This window comes from Lates calcarifer, linkage group LG5 (assembly GCF_001640805.2).
Source record: "Lates calcarifer isolate ASB-BC8 linkage group LG5, TLL_Latcal_v3, whole genome shotgun sequence".
Lineage (NCBI taxonomy): Eukaryota > Metazoa > Chordata > Actinopteri > Centropomidae > Lates > Lates calcarifer.
In genome coordinates this window covers 1,219,363-1,243,779 of record NC_066837.1, presented here as the reverse complement: position 1 = coordinate 1,243,779, position 24,417 = coordinate 1,219,363, and the positions used below count along the sequence as shown (strand labels likewise).

The 24,417-nt window shown below is 40.7% G+C and overlaps 2 protein-coding genes and 2 long non-coding RNA genes across 15 annotated transcripts; 2 read left to right on the top strand and 2 right to left on the bottom strand.

The window, feature by feature from the left end:
* Positions 1 to 388: 388 nt before the first annotated feature.
* Positions 389 to 10,384, top strand: rcor3 (REST corepressor 3). The gene is made up of 12 exons (XM_018689596.2): positions 389 to 823; positions 921 to 977; positions 2,652 to 2,729; positions 2,831 to 2,883; positions 4,278 to 4,439; positions 4,571 to 4,695; positions 5,656 to 5,734; positions 5,885 to 6,100; positions 7,220 to 7,297; positions 7,509 to 7,566; positions 7,653 to 7,897; positions 8,053 to 10,384. The coding sequence occupies exons 1-12, from the start codon at positions 700 to 702 to the stop codon at positions 8,434 to 8,436; spliced, it is 1,659 nt and encodes a 552-aa protein (XP_018545112.1). The 5' UTR covers positions 389 to 699; the 3' UTR covers positions 8,437 to 10,384.
* Positions 6,008 to 7,502, bottom strand: LOC127142516 (uncharacterized). The gene is made up of 3 exons (XR_007813329.1): positions 7,194 to 7,502; positions 7,009 to 7,111; positions 6,008 to 6,155 (listed from the first exon to the last, which is right to left on the bottom strand). It is a non-coding gene; the product is annotated as an uncharacterized LOC127142516 (long non-coding RNA).
* On the bottom strand, positions 8,774 to 12,971 carry LOC127142512 (uncharacterized). The gene is made up of 3 exons (XR_007813320.1): positions 12,312 to 12,971; positions 11,403 to 11,475; positions 8,774 to 8,908 (listed from the first exon to the last, which is right to left on the bottom strand). It is a non-coding gene; the product is annotated as an uncharacterized LOC127142512 (long non-coding RNA).
* On the top strand, positions 11,793 to 24,417 carry LOC108892165 (NACHT, LRR and PYD domains-containing protein 12). Of its 12 annotated transcripts, none has more exons than XM_051070908.1 (14): positions 11,800 to 12,138; positions 13,172 to 13,297; positions 13,423 to 13,473; positions 14,424 to 16,188; positions 16,306 to 16,479; positions 17,358 to 17,531; positions 17,759 to 17,774; positions 18,190 to 18,347; positions 18,498 to 18,671; positions 19,007 to 19,180; positions 19,538 to 19,711; positions 20,169 to 20,330; positions 22,364 to 22,410; positions 22,598 to 24,417. In XM_051070908.1, exons 1-14 carry the CDS (start codon positions 11,874 to 11,876, stop codon positions 23,218 to 23,220), a joined length of 4,083 nt encoding a protein of 1,360 aa, XP_050926865.1. In that variant the 5' UTR covers positions 11,800 to 11,873; the 3' UTR covers positions 23,221 to 24,417. The 12 variants fall into 12 exon arrangements, with proteins under 12 accessions (XP_050926871.1, XP_050926869.1, XP_050926866.1 ...); XM_051070906.1 differs by having other exon boundaries at positions 11,803 to 12,138; positions 17,759 to 17,932; positions 18,174 to 18,347; XM_018689586.2 differs by lacking the exon at positions 18,498 to 18,671 and having other exon boundaries at positions 11,799 to 12,138; positions 17,759 to 17,932; positions 18,174 to 18,347.

Sequence of the window (24,417 nt, the reverse complement as noted above, 5' to 3'; positions counted from 1 at the left end):
TCTGCTGGTGCAGCAGACTCAGCGCAGGAAACTGATAAACAGGGAGGAAAACAAAAATATCAGGCTGAATTATCACCAGCATTTAATCAGCTTTAGAACATATGACGTGATAATGTGATTATATTTAATATGTGAATAACCTGTGATGTTTATTCATATGAAACACTGATGTTTACAGTTTGATTTATCTGTAATGTTTATGACTTCCGGGTGTTTTAGACTCAGTTTTGGTTTTAATTATTTCAATCTAAGTTTTGTTTCTGTCAAACCTCAGTTTTTATTTTGTTTTCTATTTATTTTTATTTTAGTTTATTAGTTTGTGTCGGCGGAAGGATCTCCAGCCACAGGCTCCGCAGCAGCAGTCGCCGCACAGCCGCTCGGCGGTGCGTAAAAAGCCTTCCGCCGCGGTGGTTAGACCCGGTGCAGTCACGGCTTCAAAGCGGGAAACTCTCCCTCGCGTGAAACACTCCACATATTAAAACCGCACAGAGTTTAGAGGAGACGCTACAGCTGTTATCTGTGATGTTAAACAGCCTGAGGTGAGCGTGTAAAACGTGGCGGGAGCGGAGAGGAGAGCGCTACAGCGACACGGACGGAGCTGCGGCGAGCGAGCGAACAGCGGCAGAAAAAACCTCCAGCTCCTGCTGACATTTTATATTCCGACACAGCGGCTAAAAAACGGTGAAACTGAGCGCAGAGATGCCGGGCATGATGGATAAAGGCTCGGAGTATTTGGGGAAAGGTCGCTCCAACGGCACCAAGAGTCCGTCCAACGCCTCTAACGGACATTTTTCTGACGAAAGCGGCAGCGACGATGAGCACGGTGAGTATAGCCTCGAACAGCCCCTCATCTCTGCCCCTATGTCCGCGTTTTGCACTTAAATAAAACGCGTCCCGTGTCTGTTGCTCGTGTTTTCCAGATGTTGGGATGCGGGTCGGAGCGGACTACCAGGCCAACATTCCCGAGTTTGAGCCCGGTGAGGTTTTACTGGTTTTTACTGGTTTGTACCTGAGTGACGGACGGTGGTAGCCTCGGTGCATATACGGTAACACACACTGTAACTGCACTCAGAGCTCACACGGGTTAAAGCGCTGACAGCAGAGTCAGTGGACAGTTTCTAAAAGGTTTTCACTCAGTGTCAACAACCAGTTTGAAGTTGTTATGAACTGAAGTTGGAGGCTGCAGGAGACACATGAGCCGAGGCTACCTCAACTTCTCACTGACAACTTGTGTCATTAATGAATTATTACTTCATCAACATGTAGGGACTTTGTTTTATCTATTCTCCATCTAAAACAATCATGTGTAATATTCTGTAAGGAAAAGTAATTCATAACACTAAATAAACAATAATAACTTGTATTTATAATAATAAAACTTTGCAACAGGTAAATATATATTTGATTTCCACTCCGTTTTTGTAATTAAATATTTTCTGTGCACTTTTCCTCTCTATGGCTGCACATGATGATCATTTATATAATAAATTAATCTGATATTTGTTTTCTTGATCAGCTGTTTTTATCTGTAAAATGTCGTAAAACTGGGGCAAATGTCCATCACAGTGTCTTCTCTTGTCCAAAACTCATGAGGATTCATTTATAAAGGAGATCAAATGTCGAAACATTTAAGAAGCTGCTGCCGACAGATGTTTCAGTGTTTTTGCTTGAAATTGGACTAAACGATTAATCGCTTCAGAGAAAAAGTTCTTCTAATGGACTAATCGATGAACTGATTGATTGTTTCAGCTCTAGAGGGAAAAAAAACATCCAGACTATAAACACTATGGACACAAACTAATATTAATGCATTTAAAAATAACAAAACAATCCATATAAATTTTAATTTATTCTTATTTTAATTTATTCATTTTTTTATTTATTATTATTTTTTCGCATCATATCAGAGATATATTTTTGATGGAGGATCCCTTAATTTATTTTGTTTGTTTGTTTGTTTGTTTTACAAACTGTGACCAGTGTTCATAATGAGCGGGTCATTTTACAGCGTCAAGATAAAACTTGTCAGTCCCCCTAGTGGACAAACTATAGAATGAACACCGTTTCAATATGTTTTAACATTTACTGTTAAAAGATAAAATCTGATGAGTTATTAGCTTAACAGGCTTTAGACAATTAATTATGACAACAAAAGTTAAGATTATATTCTTTAAAAAGGCAAAACCGGTCATTGTTTTATTTGTTAAATTACAATTTAAGTCATATTTGTAAACTGGAGTGATGTTTTTGTCATCTGATCATCGAATAATCAACCTGGTAAGAAACACAACTGATTTAAACAGTTTCTGATTTTCTTTAACTCCACCATTTAGCTCTTCTGAACATTACATAAACATGTAACAAACACTTTATAACTCACTATAATGTAGTTAAAGGCAGATCTGTGTGTTTATTAATGTATTTATCATCAGCTATTATTCCTCCTGTGTACATTTATAATGTGTAATCTGACAGTTTCAGAGCAGCATGAGACGTTAAACAACTTTTCACTTTTCATTTGTTGAAAAAGTTCAAATGAAAAGCAGCTGAATTTAAAGTCAAGTTAAATTTTATTTATATAGCGCCAATTCACAACAGAAGTTATCTCTAACTTATCTAAAGAGTGACGTTATTCATTTTCCCTCGTTCAGGTTCCACCAAGTACACAGATAAAGACAGCGGAGGGATGTTGGTTTGGTCTCCGTATCACACCATCGTCGACTCCAAACGTGAGTTAACTTGTCTGTCTTTTGTCTTTAAGAAGCTTCAGTCGTCTTTCAGGTCCTCAGATCAGACTGAACTAACAGTGTGTGTGTTTTTCTCTCCACAGTGGACGAATACATCGCTATAGCCAAAGAGAAACATGGATACAACGTGGAGCAGGTGGGTCCCTCCGTGTTCTCAGTGTTACAGACTCAGAGGAAATTTGTTTTTCTCTGTCCGGGCTTTCTGAGTTTTTCTCCCACAAAACTGAGCTTTTCCAAAACAGCCTACAGAGTGTGTAAATCTGGAAATGCAGGTTTGGTGTTGCACGCTCCTTTTACACAGAAATCCTGCAATATCAGCAGTAAGAGTTCCCTTGAATATGCTGCCTTTGGTTGTTTACACAGAACCATATGAAGGCGGCTTGTTACCACCCCGGTGTGTGGTTTTATACAGCGTGCCAGCATCGTGGAATCAGAGACGTCTAGTGTGACGTACAACAAGTGGTGTTGCTTCCAAAACAACAACGGCAGGTGAAAGTGTGGACTTGCCTTTGCCAGCTGTGAACATTTTAAGTGGTCTACAAACACAAACGAAGCTGCTGTTGCAGGGTTACACATCATCAAAATGTTCTGCAATGCCGCCTGTCCCTTTTATAAAGACGTCGTTCTGCCTCTGTCACTATTTCCTGTTCTGGCTTAAAGGTGGGGTGACATGGACACAATATTTCAACCTTGAAAAGGCTGTGTAAAAGCGTGCTAATGTAACGATCTTTAATGTGAATTTAAATTAGTTAGTTAAATTAGTTGCCTCGTCACGTCTCCGTGCCGGTGACAGCTGTGACTGGAGACATTATGTTTGTGGCTTGTCCGTCGTGAACACGATATCTCAATAACACCTTGAGGGAGTTTCTTCAAATTTGGTCCAAACCTTCATTTGGACTCAAGGATGTACTGATTAGATTTTGGTGGTTAAAGGGCAAAGGTCACAGTGACTGCACAAAACACATTTTTGACCATAACTCAAGAATTCATATGATAATTAACTGTAACTGGACTGGTTGGTGGAAGCATACAGCCGCGAGAAGGTGATTCTAGTTTATTAGGGCACTGCTTTATAGGTCATGATTAAATATTTATCAAAAAATAATTGGTTTAGAACAGGAAAAGTTGGCTCCAAGCTGGTTTTCTGCGAACGGTGATGACGTCAGTGGACGTGCCACATTTTACAAGTTGGCAAGAGAGAATGAAGAAGGCAACAGTGGAGAAGTCCATAGATGGTCCATGGTTGGTTTTCTGGATACAAGCAAATATCTGTAATAATAGAACGAAAGCCTACAGGTAATCAGTGCAATCTGGCATCTTGGTACGACTGTTAACTTTTGTTGTCCATTCTTGATTAGAGTGGATCTGCTCAAAACTGGTGGAGACATGGGACTAGTTTCACTGCCTCGACTCTCTACTAAAACAACCTGGGAATGTTGTGCACAAATTATTTTCAGCTTTTTTGAAATTTAGACGTCGTTTAGAGCTGCATGGCGTTAACACTGACAGTGTGTGTCTGAATGTTGCCAGGCTCTCGGCATGCTCTTCTGGCACAAACACAACATAGAGAAGTCACTCGCCGACCTGCCGAACTTCACCCCGTTTCCTGACGAGTGGACGGTGGAGGACAAGGTGCTGTTTGAACAGGCCTTTAGTTTCCACGGAAAGAGCTTCCACCGCATCCAGCAGATGGTAAACAACTGACACATCAACGACAACAACAACACTGTTGTGTCTCTACATTATAGTCTCTGTAGGAATCCTATCCATAATGCTGTCAGACACTTAGAATAACATGCTGAATTTTATTGTGTTTCATTCAGTTACCAGACAAATCCATCTCCAGTCTGGTGAAGTACTACTATTCCTGGAAGAAGACTCGCTCCAGAACGAGTCTGATGGACCGACAAGCTCGCAAACTGGCCAACAGGAGCAACCAAGACGACAGGTACATTTCCCTGATCCGCACTGATACCTGACACAGAATCTGAGGAGCTCAGAGAGGTTCAGATCAAAGCCTGACTCCCAAAATACCAATTTTTGGAAGGAGATGGGTGATGTCTTGTAGATGAAAAGTACACTTCATGCTAACAGTTTTCTAAATTGGATCATTTTCTTTGTGCTAATTTTGACACGTTTTTCAAATCCAAACAAAAATGTGCAAAAGGACAAATGGATCTGGCATTCAAGACAACAATCATTGTGAAAGACGATGCTGCTACTTGTCTGGATTACTGCAAAATACCACAAACATAAAGGACAAATAAGATTGACTTTGATCTGAATCAATCTATGAACTAATGTTTATTTTAGTGTTTTGGTTTCATTCAGGCTGCAGGTGAATTCTTCAGCAGGTTGTAATTTGTTGTTTGAACAGCAGATGGGGTGAAGCTCCTATTCAGTTTACTTTCAGAAAAAAATGCACCATTACAAAACACCTGGAATTCTCTGTAAATATTTTAACTGTAGAGGCTGATAAAGGTTTGATGAAAGATAATACAGCACTACAGTACTACTGTCCTTTGTTGCATAATCTATGATGTTCAATTTAGTGTCTGTTTAGGAGAATATTAAACATGAATACAAATACAGACTGAATAATCATTAAGAAAATACAGAGAAGGCAGCAGTATAGTTTCCCAGAGATTAAGCAGATGTCTTCTGATGTCATTTTTTGTTTGGTCATCAGTTGAAAAGTCAAGGAATTTCTGTTTATAATGATAGAAAACAGAGAAACCAACAGTCATCAAACTGAAGAAGACTTTTTGGCCTTTTAACTTGAAAAATGATCATCACTTGCTAATCAGAATTGTTGCAGGGTACGTTTTGTGTTTTTGTGGATTGACAGACCAGAAGATTTCTAGAGCTTCAGTTGATTTTAACGTTTGGCATGTTGTTGTTGCCGTAGTGATGAGGAGATGGAGGACGCCAATCCCATTGAAGCCAACGACAGTGACTATGACCCCAACAAGGAAGCCAAGAAAGAGGTACGTGGATGCTGAGCCGCTGTTCCCATGGTAATAACACACCTGAGGCCTCGTTACAAGTGGTTTCTGATAAAATCTCTGGAATCTAAAACAGGACTCCTTTTCTCAGTTTTTTTTCAGTTTCCCTTCTGTCAATTATCTCACCCTCAGAACCAGGTGGAGCCGACGGTGCCAGGCTCTAAGGTGGCTCTGGGTCGACGGGAGCACCAGACTCTGCAGCACCGACACCACCAGCGTTCCCGCTGCCGCCCCCCCAAAGGCATGTACCTGACCCAGGAAGACGTGGTGGCCGTGTCCTGCAGCGCCTCCGCCGCCAACACCCTCCTCCGCCAGCTGGACATGGAGCTGGTGTCCCTCAAGAGACAGGTTGGAGGCACTACAGCAGTTCCTCTCCTTCTAAGTCCTCCTGCAGACCAGGGATCTGAGAAAAGAAAATTTATGCGTTTAAACACCAGATTCAGCTCCTCATTTTTGTCAGTTATCACAAGATAGTTTTGGGAGCTAGTCCTCTGCCACTCTAGGTCTTCTCAGAAACTAGACGCACAGACATAGTATCTATAGTTTTAGATTCAGTGTGATGTACAATTTATCTGGACATCATCTTCGATATCCATCGTGTATAAATGTCCATAACCCTGCCTAGAAATCATAGGAAAAACACACTCCATATAACTGCAGAACCCGCCTGAGAATCATCATATTTTTAGGTTTTCTTCAGTATCATGGTAATTTCAGTTATCTACATCTGTGAGTTCAGTGCAAACAGGAGCTGCTAATACCTAATATACCTGCATATTTTTAATGGTGAGGCTAAAAGTTTAGCCTTGAGAGCTTGGAAAGACAAAGCAGTCTCACCTCATGGTCCATTTAGTAGCTATTTTTGAGCTTTCTATCAGATGCAGTTTACTCTGAGTCGTAGATGTTTTTTAAATTCCACTTTGTCTGAGCTACTTTTTCTTTCCATGTTAGCTTAACAGAAATTGAAATACAGCTTTAAAATGCCAAGAAAAAACAGAAATATGGACATTTACAATCTATAGAATGAAGACCATGTGATATGATCAAAAACTCCAGAAACCCATCTGACTGAACTAAGCTCTTTTGTCAAAAGAAGTTGTTTTGGTATCTGGGATAACAAACACAACTCAGTACAAGGACACCTGTAAACCATCACATTAGCTAGACTTATCATTAGCATGCTAACATTAGCATGTTTCTTTTAGCATGTTGGCATTAAATGTGTTTGTTTTTACATATTCAACAAACAAACTCACCAAACAGTCAGAAGCCATCACAGGAAACATGGCTGTAATATAAAGCTGATCTGTTGGGGCTCTGCTGCCACCTGGTGGTGACACTTGCAGGAGGTTCAGGACACTGACAGAAATAAAAGGACACTGGAGTTAGAGAAGCAGTAGGAGTTAGATGCATGTTTCCTTTGGCTTTTGTTGAAAGTCACCTGAGTGTTTCTGTCTTGTTGTTCAGGTCCAAAATGCCAAACAGATGAACAGTGGACTGAAACACATGTTGGAGTCTGGGATCGAAGAATTCAGGCTGCCTGAGGTACAAACACACTGAAGCTCAACACTTCCTGGTCTCACAAGTCTAAACCATTTTGGACAGTGACAGGACAGTTTTCTACTTCACAGTTCTAGATTTTCTGCAGTGCTCAGTTTGCATCAACATCCATTTGTAGAAATCACTTTTAGTTCTAGATACAAACTGTCAGTTTTTGCAGATCAGTCACTGTAACTCTGATGTTTTCATCTTGTAGTGTAACCAGAAGGTGAACGCTCGATGGACAACAGACGAGCAGCTCCTGGCTGTTCAAGGTGAGCTTCATCACTGGTTGTAGTAACAGCAGGTGACCAGGTAAAAAGTCTGAAAGTCTAATGATGATGCATACGCTGTTCTCCAGGTGTCAGGAAATACGGGAAAGACTTTCAGGCCATCGCAGACGTCATTGGTAACAAGACGGTGGGCCAGGTGAAGAACTTCTTTGTGAACTACCGGCGGCGGTTCAACCTGGAGGAGGTGCTGCAGGAGTGGGAGGCCGAGCAGGGAACACGAGCTCCCAACGGAGACAGCGCCACCTCTGGAGAGGAGGGGAAAAACAGCTCCACCACTCCGTCAGGGAAGAGCACAGATGAAGAAGACGAAGAGGTGAGACACTCAACTGCTGATCATTTTCCAAATTATCTGATTTCTGTTCTTTCAGACAGACGTTGGTTTCACTTTAAATGTTTTGCGAAAATCAAGAAGCTGAGACGTTAAACTTGCAGTGAAGTAATTCTGCCTCCGCCCTCTTCTCTCTGCAGGGTCAGGTGACTTCCTCAGGTGCGTCTCCTGCTGCCTCCTCTTCTTCTTCAGCTCAGACTCCGGTGACGTCCAGCACCACCACCTCCTCCCTCCACCAGCCTCCTCCTCTCCTGCGGCCTTCCCTCCCAGCCACACCCTCCCTCCACCGCCAGCCCCCGCCCCTCCAACAGCAAGCTCGCTTCCTGCAGCCCCGGCCCACGCTGCAGCAGCCTCCACCTCTCATCCGCCCCTCTAACCCCCTGCCCCCCCGCCTAAACCCTCGTCCTCCCGCTCCCATGACCCTCGGCGGCAACCTCGGGGGGTCAGGTCCAAGCTCCACCCAGCAGCCGTCGGGCCTGGCCATCCACCAATCAGAGACGGCCTCGTCTTCCTCCCTCCACTAACAAACTGAGTTTCTGTTGAAGAGACACAAGAAAGAAAATATTCAGTCTCAGTCTGAAGCTGCTGTGTTCAGGTCCTGTGGGAAAATCAGAGTGACTTCATCATTCAAAAAATGTGACATTTTCACTCATGAACATTAAGGTGACACATTTACACAAAACAAAATCCTAATTTGAGTTTTTAATATTTGGTGAACAAGGCGTTAGGGGTTGAAGTTTGTCTTTCCCACAGGACTTACATGCAGCGTACCTGCTGGTGGACACCTGGTTCTAAAATCTTTGTTTTGTAAAGGACGACTGACTAGAAGTCATTCAGTCTTTAGACAGATTATTAAATCAGAGTCTTTTTTAGTCATCAGCTAATCCGTAACAGGCATGGAGTCCCACAGGGATCCTGGGCCCCTTCTTCTTCCCCGTCAGTGTGTCTCCACCTTTTCCTCCATCAATATGTCTCCTTAATGACAAAGAGCAGTACCTGTAAAACATTTCAAAGCCAGTGACTTAGTCCGTTTCATAAACTACCTTGAAAAAACAACAAGAGTAAGAGTCTACAGTAAAGCTAGCAGCCTCGTGAGGGTGTTCTGAGGTGCTCTGAGCTAAATGGTAATATCAACATGCTAACGTACACAGTGACAACCCTAACATGCTAATGTTTAACAGGGATAATGTTTACCACGTTTACCATTATAGTTTAGCACGTTAGCATGCCAACATTTACTAATTAGCACAAAAAAGTATTAGAATAAGCATGAGGTGGTACTTGAGTAAGTATGAAACCTCAGTTTCCTGAGTTCAGTTTTATGTTGTAGAGTTCTCGTTATCTCTGCTGTAAGGATAAACTCTGAAGTGTAGCACCACCTTCAGGACAAACCAGGATGTTGTTTGTATTGTGGCTCTAACAAACACTGCAGCTTCTAGGGGACGCTAGCAAGACTGTAAACTGTTAGTCTTGTGTTAAAGAATCAGTCTGGTGACATTATCTTTCTTACTGTCAACAAATCTCATGTGCAGACTCAAACCAACGGTGGATTAGTCCGACTCTCAACACATACTCACACTCTGTCTCCAAGCCTGCTGGTTGCTACTGAAGATGTAAATCATCAAAACACGTCACAAATGTGTAAAAAAAAAAATTGTTAGGAACTATTTTCAGCAGCGGATTAATTCACATTCAATGCTGTAGTGAGCATTCAGTGTTTGTTTGGCTTTGCATGTAGGATTTGTTGACAAGAAGGAAAGGGTAGAATATAACCAGAGTTGTACAGATGATAACAGGTCGAGATGAAACTGAAGGCCTCAACGTTGTTGTACAGTAGCATTAGACATCAACATGTACAGTTTGGTATTTATTTGAATAATTTGTAACCCGCTGTTCATCCGATCAGCTGTAATTCATTAGCTAACTGTGACATACAGCCGCTGTGCATTTGGTTTTATAGTTGATTTGATGCTTTTTGAAAACACTAAAGCGTCACCCAGACGTCCTCCAGTATCTGTAGAAATGTCTCCGTCAGCCAAATGAAAAAAGTTCCTCACGATTCTCATTCTGTTCTGTTCTTGGAGTTAACGTTCTCAGAGTAGGTGTTATTTTTGTTTTATTTAGTTTTTTCCTCCACATGTTGAAAATTCATTTAAAAACTAAAAACCGTTCCATCGTCCTCTGGACTCTGAGCTCCAGATGTGCTGTCTGTCTGTCTTTTTATTATTTATTCTTCTTATTCCTGGTGCTACCAGTTTGGACTCAGTGTGAAAAAGTCATTGTGAAAGTGCTCTTAATGCTTTTTGGACAAACATGTATCACGGCATTAAATGTAACTGGAATCATAGAGTCATACATAGAGTCCTTTGAGTTTCAGTAGAACTTGTAAAATATTGATGTTAAGACGAAGCTGCTGAGATGTCTCTCTGAGGTTGTTGGTCGTTCTCATTAAAAACTACATTTTTACCATCAGACCGTTTTCAGTTTCATTTGTTGCGTACAGTGGTGGAAGAAGTACTCATCCTTTACTGAGGTAGAAGTAGCAGTAACACATCCATACAGACCGACAGAATCACTGCATAAACACCCAGAAAGTTTCCAAACTGTCAGTCTACAGTTGGCAGCTATTTAGTGTATTACTGTCACCTGGATTGACCATACTAAACACTATATACTACTATAATCAGTCCTATTCTTACTGATATCAACCTCTTATTCTTTTTAACCCATTTTTACATTCTCCCTCTTATTCACAATTAATATAATCTGATCAATGACCTTTGCTTCCATCACAATAAACTGCTGTTTAACTCTCCTTGTTAGGTTTGGTAATTCTTTAATAGTTCCTTTGTCTCTGTCTGATCCTTACATCTTTCATTTAGCACTTTTTTCCCTTGAACTTTCCTACATGTGAAGTCAAATCAGATTACATCCTGACCTGGTTTTCATATGGGGACAATAACTGACTCTTTCCATTGAGTGATTTCTTGTATCTACATATATTTGCTTGTGTCTCCTGTTCTTTTTCTCTCAGGCTCTTTTCTGTCTTTCTTTACTTTCCATAACCTCTCCTCTCTCTCTTATATCCTCACCTCTTTTTCTTCATCATTCCATTATTTCTGTTCGTCTCTCTCTCCGTCCTCTAGTCTTTCTTCTCTCTCTCCCTCTGTATTCACTGTCTGTCTCTGACTCTCCTGACAACGTGCATTAAACATAATTAAGTCAAATTATTAAACCTTGTTTATTTAATCTTTGTGTTTGAGTTTGAATGGTTTTTGACCTGGATTATAGAAATGTCTCAAACAAAGTATAAACAGAGGAAAATGTGTTTTATTTATATAGATTCATTTATATAATAACACTATATTCTGACACAGTAATGAAGCTGTGTGTATGTTGTTAAAGACTGCAGTGAATAGTTTCCAGTGTAATGAGCAGAGAACATATATCTGTGTGGTCATCAGGTCAGTCTGTTTGTGTTGATCAGTACCTGCTCTTCCTCTCTCCTCTTCATCATCACCTCCTCGCTTTCTCTCGGTCTCTTCTTGTCTTTTCAGTTTCCTCTGTGTCAGTGAAGAAAGAAAACATAGGGTCAGATTATATTTCCATGTAAACGTTACCTGCCTCCACTAAGATAATCTTCCAATCATAATCTTCTACTGCTGCTATACTACAATAGTAAACTGCTTATTCTCTGATCAGTTATCTGGTTTATATTTAACTCCTTTAACTTTCCCTTTATACTTGTTCTCTTTCCCTTCCCACTCTTACATTTAGGAAAGTTGGACAGTCACCACTGACCAGACAATGGTCTTCTCCACCTTTCAATTAATTACTTAGAACTTTTATCTTGATTGGTATTTAAATAACTACTGGTGGTTATTGTGAACTGTCTGTTGCCTAACGGAACTGGTTGCGTTTCGTATTACAGATATGACGTGTCTGTTTTTTTTAACTGTACATGGACTTCCTCTCTTCCCTTTCAGTTCAGGCGTGGGGCAGTTTTGCACAAATGTCGGAAAAGAAATGTGAGGATGGAGCTCAAAAACGCAAAAAACAAGAGGAGTATGAGAAGGACTCATCGCCATCGAGAAAAAACCCCAAAATAACAAATTATTTCAGACCTGTAACGCGCGAGGTGAGGACGACCGAAAACTTTACAGCAGAGGAAGAAGCGGAGCGGGAGAGTCGACCATCGACGTCGACGAGGACTCCTACATATACAGGTAAGCAGACTGGATCTTAGGTAGTCGGTTAACCAGGACTAACACTAACTAGTATAAATGTGGTCGAGCATTCTGCTTTGCTTCCGGGTTTGTGAAAAACGAAACGGGGGTTTCCCTCTAGAAACTAAGACGAGTTTAACTCGGAGTCAGTTGCCGTGGGGAATGTGACCTACTTGCTGCCAAGTTTTCTTCAAAAATCCAGAAGTTTGTCCCTGTCTGTTCCTGCCGAACCCGAAGGACGTCTCGGTAGCCAATCAAAGCGCATGTTATGTGAAAGCGCTGCACCGTATTTTACCATCCAAGACCTTTCCCAGGTCTTCTAGAACCGGGGAATCCGTTAAACTCTGACCGACAAGTGACGAAGACGTGATGGTGTCATTTTCAGCGCGGGCACCATCGCGACATTGTCAGTGCACCACAGGAAAGAGAGCAGTGACAGAGAAAGTGAGACAAAGAAGGAAGGGGAGGATAAGAAAATGACATGTGAAAGCAGATGACGAGGAGGAGGGACAAGAAATAAAAACATGTTGACAATAAATCAGTGAAGAGAAGAGGAACAGAGGCGCCAGATGTAAAATTACAAGAAAAGATATGAATCTCCTTTATGGTCTCTACCTTTCTTACAATTCACACTGACATTCTACCATCAGAGCTGAAACACTACGGCCAGAAATGTAGATTTAAACGACAAATTGACTTTACTACTCCTCTCAGATTATTTGTCTTACATTATGTAACATATCTGTTTTTAAGTAGGTGAAATGTATGCCAAATGAATCTGGCAGCAAAAGCAGAAAGTGAACAGATTTTCTACTGAGGTCACATTTTGGTTTCGGCTCCCTTCCAAGTATTCAACAATTTTAGGTCAAGAAAAATCTTTATACCAAGCTTTATCTGTGCTTGATCTTTCAGGTCTTTGCTAAATTATCTCTAACAAAACAGACTCTCTGACCCTGTATACTCAGGTTAGGTCAAAGGACATTTGTAAAGTTGTGGTTCCTGACTCCTGATCATTTTATCTGTTCTTTTTCAGCTGTAACTCAGAGGGAAACTGGAAACAGGACAGTCAGCGCTCAGAGTGGAGGCATCGTCAACACACCTCAGTTAACTGATGTTGATGTGAAAGGGAATCTAACTGTCAGTGTCAACAACACATATGGTAAATGTTTCCCCTGAGTTTATAAACCAAATTATTATGTTTAGCTGTGTAATTGTTTAAAATGTAACTTAATGCATTGAATTATTCATGTGTTTCTCAAGAGATGTTCTGTGTTTTTATTTCAGTCCATTCTGCTCCCAGGACAGATGAGACTGATGTTAATTCCAAAACCAAAGGTAAAAAACAAAACAAAAACAAAAACAATGCTCCAAAGTGACAGAAACTCATGTTTTCATTTTCTTGTTTTGAACAGATACAAAATTGAAAATATGAGTTGAATTCCCTTCATGAGTTTCCTTGTTTTAGATTGAAAAACAGAAAAACTAATTCAGTAGTTTGATTGGTTTCTCCATTCTGCCAAATATTTTACTTATATTTTCAACTTACCACAAATATGTTTTTAATCTAAATGTGTCTTTGCCAGTTATTTTTGCCACTTTTCTCCCTATCAATCATTGACAACAAAAAACACTGGAAAATATATAATACATTATTTTTATTATTACTATTACTGCCATTATCATTATTATTATTATTGTATTTTGTTTTATATTATTTGCTTTGGAGTCCAAAACAAGGAAATGAAAAACTGTTTTCTCATTTCTGTCACTGTCTGTCCATGTTTTGTACCAGACAACTGGCTGAAGAGAATTCATCTCTATTTTTGCTTCCTCATCTTTTTTTTAAAAAATGAGAAAATGAAAATATGAGTCAGTATCTCGTTTCTGCCACTTTGGATTTAGTCACATAAACAAACTATCCGAACGTAAATGGACCAAAGTCTCATCCAGCAAAGTTTTTTTTATTAAACCTTAAGTGGAGTGAATTAATGAAGGTGCTGTGGAGGTGACAGAATTAAAAATGTTCTCTCAGTCAAGGTAGTGACCATGACCTGTTTTCTTCCCCATCATCTTTTACTTTACACACTGTTTTGCTTTCTGAATAAATTCTAACCTGAATCTTGCTAGCCCACTAGCATCTGTTGTCTGGAACTGATGTAGTTCCACTGTGGTTCAGGTCTGGTTCTTGTATTTGGTTTGTTTGTAAACCTGCAGTACTTGCTAACTTGGAAGAACATGAGAAAATACATTATATACATGTAACTATATTTTTATTAATCTTTCAGAAAGAACAATCCAAAAGTGCCAAGCTGACCTAAAATCTTACCTTCTAAATCAAACAAAGAATCTGTTTCAAGGAACAAGGGAGAATGGATCATCGACTCCATTAAAGGACACCTATACGGAGCTTTACATCACAAAAGGAAGCAGTGGGGAGGTTAATAATGAACATGAAGTGACTGAATTAGAATGTAAAAGGTCTACAAGAGAGGAGAAGAAAATCCACCTCAATAACATTTTTGAACCTTTACCAAAGGAAAAGATCCGTCCCCAGAGAGTCCTGACAAACGGAATCGCTGGAATTGGAAAAACTGTTGCTGTGCAGAAATTCACTCATGACTGGGCAGAAGGAACAGCCAATCAGAACATCCAGTTCGTATTTCCATTCACATTCAGAGACTTGAATTCAATGAAAGACGAATGTTTTAGTCTTATGGACTTAATAGGTAACTATTTTAAAGAAGTGAAGGATTTGGAAACATCAGACTATGATAATTGTAGTTTTCTGTTCATCTTTGACGGCCTGGACGAAAGCCAATTTCCTCTGGACAAAAGTCAAATGTGTCGCTGTGTCACAAAGACCACAACAGTTGATACCCTGCTGACCAATTTAATTAAAGGAACGCTGCTGCACAAAGCCCTGGTCTGGATCACGAGTAGACCTGCTGCAGCAAGTAAGATTCCTCCAGAGTTTATCAACAGAGTGACCGAGGTACGAGGCTTTAATGATGAGCAGAAGGAGGAGTACTTTCAAAAGGCGATTGGTTACGAGATTGTGGCTCAGAGGATCTTCAGTCATCTTCGATTAAAGCTGTTGAGAAGTCTGTACATCATGTGCCACATCCCATTGTTCTGCTGGATTTCAGCCACAGTTCTCCAGAGTCTCCTCACAGATACTCCTGAAAATGAGTTGCCAAAGACTTTGACTGAAATGTACACACACTTCCTGATCATCGAGACAAAGAGGAAACAACAGAAGGATTATGAGAAAGGTGAAACAGACAAAGATCTGATCATGAAGTTGGGAAAGCTGGCATTTGAACAGCTAAAGAAGCGCAACATGATCTTCGATGAAAACGACCTGAAAGGTTGTGAAATTGATCTGAAACAAGCTGCAGTTCATTCAGGAGTTTGTACACAGATCATAAGAAAGGAATATGGTCTTCACAGACAGGAGTGTTACTCTTTCATACATTTAAGTGTTCAGGAGTTTCTTGCAGCTCTGTATGTATTAGAGACCTTCATAGATAGTCGAAAAAATTTGCTTCACATCCAGACAAGGGTAAAAGTGGCATCAGAGAAAGGAGAGATTCCTATCATCCCCCTCCACAAGAGTGCAGTCGAAGTGGCTTTGGTCAGCAAGTATGGACAATGGGACTTGTTTCTGCGCTTCCTGTTTGGTCTGTCACAGGATAAAAATCAGAAGCTTCTTCAGAAAATATTTGGATTTGAAGAAAGACGTCTGCAGAGCAACCAGGAAATAATCAAGTACATTCACAGTGAAATCAAGAAACTGCCCAACAGTTATCAGAGTATCAATCTGTTCCACTGTTTAAATGAGTTGGGTGACCAGACTCTGGTAGAGCAAGTCCAAACATACCAGAGCTCAGGAGATGTCAGTAAAATCTCACCTGCACATTGGTCAGCTCTGGCTTTTGTTCTGCTTGTTTCTGGTGAAAACCTGGATGTCTTTGACCTGAAGAAGTACCACAAATCGAATGAAGTTCTGGAGAGGCTGGTACCAGTGCTCAAAGCAGCAAAGAAAGCTGTGTAAGTATTTGGCCTCAAGAAACCCAAGTACTCTGAAGCTCTGAGATTGTGGTTAAGTGTTGAGGGACAGAGGAAATATTTCCAAAAATGTCAAGTCATTTTGTTTTTCCTCTTCAGGTTGAGTGACTGTAACCTCAGTGATGAATGCTGCTGGCACATTTCATCAGTTCTCAGCTTGAAGTCTTCTGGTCTGGAGGAGTTAGACCTGAGTGGAAATAAACTGCAGGACTCTGGAGTGCAGCTGCTCTCTGAAGGCCTGAAAAGTTCAAACTGCAAACTCCAGAGACTCAGGTAATAAGACCATTGCACCTCCAGGCATCTCAGTTCAGGTTCTGCACTGTAAATTTAATCCATATGGATGGTGATTTATAACACAAGTAACTGTCTCTTATATGTAGTCCCTCTATCTTCCAACAAGTTTAGTAATGGAGCAACATAGCTAACCCTATCACTCATTTTGTCATAAAAGTGGCAAGTTTGGTGCATATGTAGCTTAATATATTTATAAGAAAATGATGATTTCCTTTAATTAGGGGAAAAAAGCTATCCAAACCAACCTGGCCCTGTGTGAAAAAGGAGGTCACAAAAGAACGAAGAACAACATCTAAAGCACTATAGGCCACACTTGACTCTGCTGACAAAAAGAACACAAAGGTCCATCTCACATTTGCCAAAAGAAACATCTTGATGATCCTCAAGACCTTTGGGAAAATACTCTGTGGACTGACAAGACAAAAGTGGAACTTTTTGGAAGGTGTGCATCCTGTTACATCTGGCGTAAAATTAACACAGCATTTCAGAAAAAGAATATCATATCGACAGTCAAATATGGTGGTGGCAGTGTGATGGTCTGAGGCTGCTTTGCTGCTTTAGGACCTGGACGACTTGCTGTAATTGATCGAACCAAAAAAGCAAAAACAGAAGAAATCTTAAAGGGGGGAAAATACTCTTTCATAGCACTTTATGTGTACTTTAATTGTGGTAACTTTTAATAGATTTTATCAGTGTCATTTTGTCTACCCATAAAAAGTTTAAAAAAGTAATTCTGAATCTTTTTCTTATGTCAGTCACTTCCATTGTCAGACAGTGCTGTAACAGCAGTGCCTATCAAAACTCACATTAGTCATGTAGAGATTAATGTTTCTAATGTAATGTGGCATCTTTTTAAGGCTGATCAGCTGTGACCTGTCGGACGAAAGCTGTCAAGCTCTGTCCTCAGTCCTCAGCTCCCAGTCCTCTACTCTGAAAGAGCTGGACCTGAGTAACAACGACCTGAAGGATTCAGGACTGGAGCTGATCTCTCCTGGACTGGAGAGTCCACACTGTACCCTGGAAACTCTCAGGTCAGGAGACAACTGTTTTCTTCTGTAGATGCTGCTTTACAGAAGGATGTCTGAGAAATCTGTAAAATCTGATAAAATCACTGAGATCAGTTAGCTCAACTGCCACGTATGTTTTATACTGATCTGAGGATTTTGAATTTATCTTGACACGTAGGACTCAGAATAAAATTTAACAGGGACATTCACAAAGATTCCTACTCACAGTGCATCTGTGTTTGTGTCTCCAGGTTGTCAGGCTGTCAGGTCACAGTCAAAGGCTGCTCCTCTCTGGTCTCAGCTCTGAGATCCAACCCCTCCCATCTGAAAGAGCTGGACCTGAGCTACAATCATCCAGGAGACTCAGGAGTGAAGCTGCTGTCTGCTGGACTGGAAAATACACAATGTGGACTGAAAACTCTCAGGTATGAAGAGACAAGAGCTCACATACTGATTCTCTGTCACACTGACAAACTGATGGTTCTAAGTCCGTACCAACAGCACTGCTGTTTTTACTGCTGGAACTGCAAAGATTCCTTTTTTAATTAAATATTGGCTTAAAGTTGAAATATGTGAATTCTTTTACACTTAAAATTCAGAATAAAATTGAACAGGGACATTCACAAAGATTCATGTTCATAGTTGTCTGTGTTTGTGTGTCTCCAGGTTGTCAGGTTGTCAGGTCACAGAGGAAGGCTGCTCCTCTCTGGCCTCAGCTCTGAGATCCAACCCCTCCCATCTGAAAGAGCTGGACCTGAGCTACAACCATCCAGGAGACTTAGGAGTGAAGCTGCTATCTGCTAAGTTGAAGGATCAACAATGTGGACTGGAAACTCTCAGGTATGAAGAGACAACAAGAGTCCACACATTGATTCTCTGTACAAACTGAGGACTGATGGTTCTCAGTTTGTACCAGCAGCACTGCCGTTTTCCTGCTGTAGCTGCTGTCAAAAGTGATGTAAAAATTTATGTCCTGTGCTTTTTTTTAAGACTGATCGGCTGTAACCTCTCAGAGAGAAGCTGTGAAGCTCTGGCCTCAGTTCTCAGCTCCCAGTCCTCGACTCTGATAGAAGTGGACCTGAGTAACAACAACCTGCAGGATTCAGGAGTGAAGCTGATCTGTCGTGAACTGAAGAGTCGTCACTGTACACTGAGGACTCTCAGGTCAGGAGACTATTTGTTCAGTAGATGATCATTTAAATACTGCTTTACAGGAGGATGAATGCCTCAGAAAATATTAAAAATCTATAGGATTTTACTTTGTAGATTAATCTTAAGAATTTGGTCCAAATGCTCTGCATTGCTACTTAGGAGCACAACTCATATAAGTATCTTATGAAACTCCAGGTTTATTTTTCCACTTCAACCACTGGTTGTTGAGTTCTTGAATACTTGATATGATTTCTGTGTTTCAACAGTAAATATAACACAAAGTCGCAAGGCAGATCATTAAATCATGCTTAGCAGAGAGAAAACCCAGTCTGTGTTTGTGTCTCCAGGTTGTCAGGCTGTCAGGTCACAGTCAAAGGCTGCTCCTCTCTGGCCTCAGCTCTGAGATCCAACCCCTCCCATCTGAAAGAGCTGGACCTGAGCTACAACCATCCAGGAGACTTAGGAGTGAAGCTGCTGTCTGCTTTAAAGGAGGATCCACAATGTGGACTGGAAACTCTCAGGTATGAAGAGACAACAAGAGCTCACACACTGTTTCTGTCACACTGACAAACTTAATGATGGTTCTCAGTCTCTACCAGCAGCACTGCTGTTTTTACTGCTGCTGATGCTATTTGATTAAATACAGGCTTAAAGTTGAAAAATATGAGTTGTTTTACACTTAGTTGTGAGTTTATTGTGTATCTTTAAGAGTGACCTATAACTGTCACATTTGTAATTTAAAAGTATCTTCTTATGTCATTCTATCACTTTTTCAGACAGTGCTATAAAAGTGCTGGATACCAAAATATAGTTATAACTCACATTAAATGTAGAGATTAATGTTTCTACTTAACATACTGTGCGTCTTTTTTTTTAAGACTGATCGGTTGTAACCTGTCAAAGAGAAGCTGTGAAGCTCTGTCCTCAGTTCTCAGCTCCCAGTCCTCCAGTCTGAGAGATCTGGACCTGAGTAACAACGACCTGCAGGATTCAGGAGTGAAGCTGATCTCTCCTGGACTGGAGAGTCCTCATTGCAAACTGAGGACTCTCAGGTCAGTAGACCATTTAAATGCTGCTTTACAGGAGTACTGTACATGAGGATGTCTCAGAAAATATTACAAATCTATAGGATTTCACCTTGGAGATTACTCTTGAAAGTTTGGTGCCATCCTTCTGGAATACACGTTTTAGTCTCAGAACAACTGTACTAAGTAAAATTAATTATTTCCTTTTGTTCTGCCTTGGGAGTACAGGCTCATTAGATTTCAGTTTGACCAAAGACACTTCCTATAACTCATCACTGCCACTGTGTATCCCATGAAGACTTCTGGTTTATTATTCCAGTTCACTGGTTGTTGAATTCTTGAATACTTGATATGATTTTAGTGATTTGTGATTTTGTGAAGCAGATCATTTAATCAACCAATGACAGTTACACTTTCTGTGGGCATTTGACAGTATCATCATAAATCATTAAATCATGCTTAGCTGTGATGTCTGTGTCTCCAGGTTGTCAGGCTGTCTGATCACAGAGGAAGGCTGCTCCTCTCTGGCCTCAGCTCTGAGATCCAACCCCTCCCATCTGAAAGAGCTGGACCTGAGCTACAACCATCCAGGAGACTCAGGAGAGAAGCTGCTGAAGGACCCACAGTGTAGACTGGAAACTCTCAGGTATGAAGAGACAAGAAGAGCTCACACACTGTTTCTCTGTCACACTGACAAGCTGAGGCCTGATGGTTCTAAGTCTGAATCAGCAGCACTGCTGTTAAAAGTACAGACAGTAACTGATGTGCTCAGTATTCCCACTGACTGAGGATCTGTGTGGGTCTGACAAACTGCTGTCTTTCACTTGAGAAACTGCTTCACAAACAGAGTTCAAAAATCTAGTTCACATGGTCCCACAGAGGTTAATAACCCAGAGGGTTTGGCTGACATTAGGGTCAGACACTGATTCCCATTGAAGGTGGTGACCTGGCAACAGTCCAGACAGTGTTGGCCACTGGGCCCCAAACATGTAACAACCAACCATCAACCAGCCCCCAGCCAATCTCCAGTCTACCAGTCTATCACAGAGCTGACCTGTAGAGACAACAACCATGCACACTCACATTCACTCCTTTAGGCTATTGGGAGTTTAGAGTACGTAAATATACATGTCAGTTTAGATTTGTATGTGATATAATTTAGAGTAGTGTATCATAGTTTCTTGAGGTGAATGTGAAGAATGACATATTTAGTTGTACTCTTTCCTTTATTTAGACCACACACAGTCATCCACCTACCTAGTGAAGTGAATTGAGTGAAGATTAAAATATTTGATTGCTGATTGATGATTATTGCTTTCCATATACTCCTGAACCCTGCCAGCCTCTGAGAGGCTATGAGACATTGGCTCTTCAAGTGGTTTAGGATCTAACAGAGTAGGAGGATGTCAAAGTACAGCGAACGTAGAGAGGCTCTTTCAGAGACTGCCTGCTCACGCCATCAGACATTCTCCCCTGTCTACCTTGAGGATTATTGAGTCCTCAGTAATGGATGTTCCACACACAGCTGAGCCAGTGAAAATTCCTCCACAGCTTGCCTCACCTGCTCCAAGATGCAACTAAGCCTCTCTTCCCTACCCCCTGAGCTATCAGACCTTTTCCACCAGTGCTAGCAACATACACCAACAGACCTACACTAGTGAATCAGCTCCCATCCCCTAAAACTGTTAAAATGGAACATCAGACAAGACCTGCTGGACCAGAGCAAAAAAATAGTAGTCATCCGAGGTGCACTCATGTCAGCTTTGAAGCTGAAAGTGTCCACATTAGATATCATCAACCAGCTTCAAACTGTGAAAGAACAAGTGCAAGCTGCACATCCTTATGCACCAGAATAGTCTTCTCATGATGGACACATTTGGGACGATGGGTAAACCTAACACAACACTGCATTACTTCCATGGTCAGTGCCTTCACTCCAACTATTGTATATAGGTAAGTCAACTATTGAGAAAGTCAACACTGGCCTGCTCCACAGCCAGCACCAGTGCCTCATCGTTTGCACACTTAGGTCAGTGTTCAACAACCTTTTCCCTGAAGACAAAACTACGTTGTTCAACTGTCAGATCACAGCAGGTTACCTGAGGCTTCCAAAGGCACATTAATAGCTGACCCTTTCTTCGCATCAACCACTTTAGCTCAGAAAGGAAACATTGTCCACAGGAATTTTGTCCTGAAAAGACAAACTTTGAGAAGTGAATTTTATTGAAGTAACACTGTTGAAGCATGATATTAACTTCATGTAGACTATCACATGCATTGGAAATGCATCATAAGAAGTGTGAACAAGACTGTGTTGATAATGAACCAAAAACCATACCTGATTTAAATTAGGCCACCATCCCTTTCAAAGTAGTCACCTTGTGCAGCAGCAGCACTCCTGCCTCACTGGGAAGGATCCCTGAAAGCTTCATTGTGGAAGCAGGTGAAACATCATCTGTGAGTCTTGCTTAATCTCCTCCACTGAGTCAAAATGGCGACCCTTCTGCTTGAATTTCATTCTGGGGAAGAAGAGCAAAATGTGGAGAGTAGGGTGGAAGGGGACTGATGATTGTGTTGATGCAGCCAAGTATCAACACATGTAGAGACCAATCTGCCAATTTTCTGAAGAGCATTAATGAAGTTTCTGAAGGTTCATTCTGACTTTGTTTCTCCCTCCAGGTTGGAACATGGTGGAGAGCAGAGACTGAAACCTGGTGTGAGGAAGTGTGAGTGTGTCTTCACTTTGATTCATGAAAACAAGCACAATAAGTTCATGTTGTGTATCTACATCCATCTCTCAGTTTGACAGATGAATCATTCTAATGTTTTTATCTAAAGAATAGTCTGTTAATAACAAACAAATGAAGCCATCACTTGTATTAGATGATAAACTGCTGCTGTTCTCTCCATCAGATTCCTGTGAACTGGAACTGGACACAAACACAGTGAACACAGACCTCGTGCTGTCTGACAATAACAGGAAGGTGACATCGGCGATGGGGAAGCTGAAATATCCAGAGCATCCAGACAGATTTGACCGGTGGCCTCAGCTGCTGTGTAGAACTGGTCTGACTGGTCGCTGTTACTGGGAGGTGGAGTGGAGAGGAAGAGTTGATATAGCAGTGACTTACAGAGGAATCAAAAGGAAAGGGAAGCTTTCTGACTGCAGGTTTGGAGAGACTCATCAGTCCTGGAGTCTGAGTTGCTCTGATGAGCTCTCTCATTTTTATGACGATGTTCGTCACAATAGTGACTTCAGTGTCAGTCACAATAAGGAGAAAACACAGCTCCCACCTTTTTTCACTCCACCCTCCATCCCTTCCTTCTCACCTTTCTCCTTTAACAGAGTAGGTGTGTATGTGGACTGTCCTGTCGGTCGTCTGTCCTTCTACAGAGTCTCCTCTGACTCTCTGATCCACCTCCACACCTTTAAAACCACATTCACTGAACCTCTGTACCCTGGGTTCTGGGTTGGACCTTTTTCCACACTGTCTCTGCACTCACTGTGGCGTGAACAGATATTCCATGTCTTTTAAAAAAAATCTCAAGAGGCAACAATCAGTTTGTTGAGAGCAGCTGAGGTGTTGTACCTGGTACTAATTGTTCTGGCCCTGAGAGGAGTGTGCAGTGAAATATGGAATCCATGATTTATTATTATTATTGTTATTCCTGTCTGGTAGTCCTACAGAATGTTCTCTATTTCTTTTGCCTGGTAACTTGTATTTTATAAATAATTGTAAAAAATGAGATTTTTGGAAGGTTGTACATTTTTGACAGATACTAACTACATTTACTTTTGGACAATGTGAATATCATCTCCTTACACTACATGTGTTGTTTTTACAGTTGTTTTGCTCATTTGCTCTTTTGATTTTACTGTATCATGTACTTATTCGACTGTCTTTCGTCTTTCTTTCTCACCAAATCTACAAAGTTCAAACTGCCAGTTTGCTGAATTAGATCCTTTTCTTTTTCTTTTTAATTTTGACCCATTTTACAAATCAAAAGAAAAATGTACTGGTCATGCTCGAGTATGTGAGAGCTCTGTAAGACTCATAAAGGATCTTGAATTTAAGACCAACAATCACAGTGAAAGACGACACTGCTACTTGTCTGGATTACTGCAAAATACCAAAAACACAAAGGACAAAGACAGTGGGCTTTGATCTGAATCAATCTCTGAACTATTATTTCATTATTATGGTTTCACTCTGAAGGTGAATTCTTCAGCAGGTTGTAATTTGCTGATGTGAACAGCAGATGGTGCTGAAGCTCCTGTTCAGTTTCTCTAGAAATATTTAAACTGTCCTGACAAACCCTTTCCTAGATGGAGGCTAGATAACAGACATACAGTATTTACAGGTCTAATACAAAGAGTTCTGTCCTTTACTGCATTATCTGTGATTGATGTTCAATAATTCTGAAATCATTATCAAATCATCAAATCATTACTTTCAGTTACATTTTACAGTTTCTGTACTTTTACAGGAGTAAAGATCTTGGAGGCAGGGTATCTAATCATAATGACAACAGTGAAATGTAACCAAGTACTTGTTCTTTGAGTATTTCTATTTTATTAAATGTCAGATTTTAACATCAAGATTTCTGTAGAATTTAACATCAAAAACATATAATATCATAAAATACAACATTAATTTCAAAGATTAAATCTGTGTTTTTTTAGATGTTACCAGACACAAATAAACTGGATCCAGTTGGGTCAGATTGTCACA

Bases quoted from the DNA above. Each gene is read 5' to 3' on its own strand.
- rcor3 (XM_018689596.2), top strand. From the start codon at position 700: ATGCCGGGCATGATGGATAAAGGCTCGGAGTATTTGGGGAAAGGTCGC. The intron at 7,298-7,508 runs GTACAAACACAC...TTCATCTTGTAG, and splicing joins AAGAATTCAGGCTGCCTGAG to TGTAACCAGAAGGTGAACGC. The intron at 7,898-8,052 runs GTGAGACACTCA...TTCTCTCTGCAG, and splicing joins CAGATGAAGAAGACGAAGAG to GGTCAGGTGACTTCCTCAGG.
- LOC108892165 (XM_051070906.1), top strand. From the start codon at position 11,874: ATGGACTTCCTCTCTTCCCTTTCAGTTCAGGCGTGGGGCAGTTTTGCA. The intron at 18,348-18,497 runs GTATGAAGAGAC...CTTTTTTTTAAG, and splicing joins TGTGGACTGGAAACTCTCAG to ACTGATCGGCTGTAACCTCT. The intron at 22,411-22,597 runs GTGAGTGTGTCT...TCTCTCCATCAG, and splicing joins GAAACCTGGTGTGAGGAAGT to ATTCCTGTGAACTGGAACTG.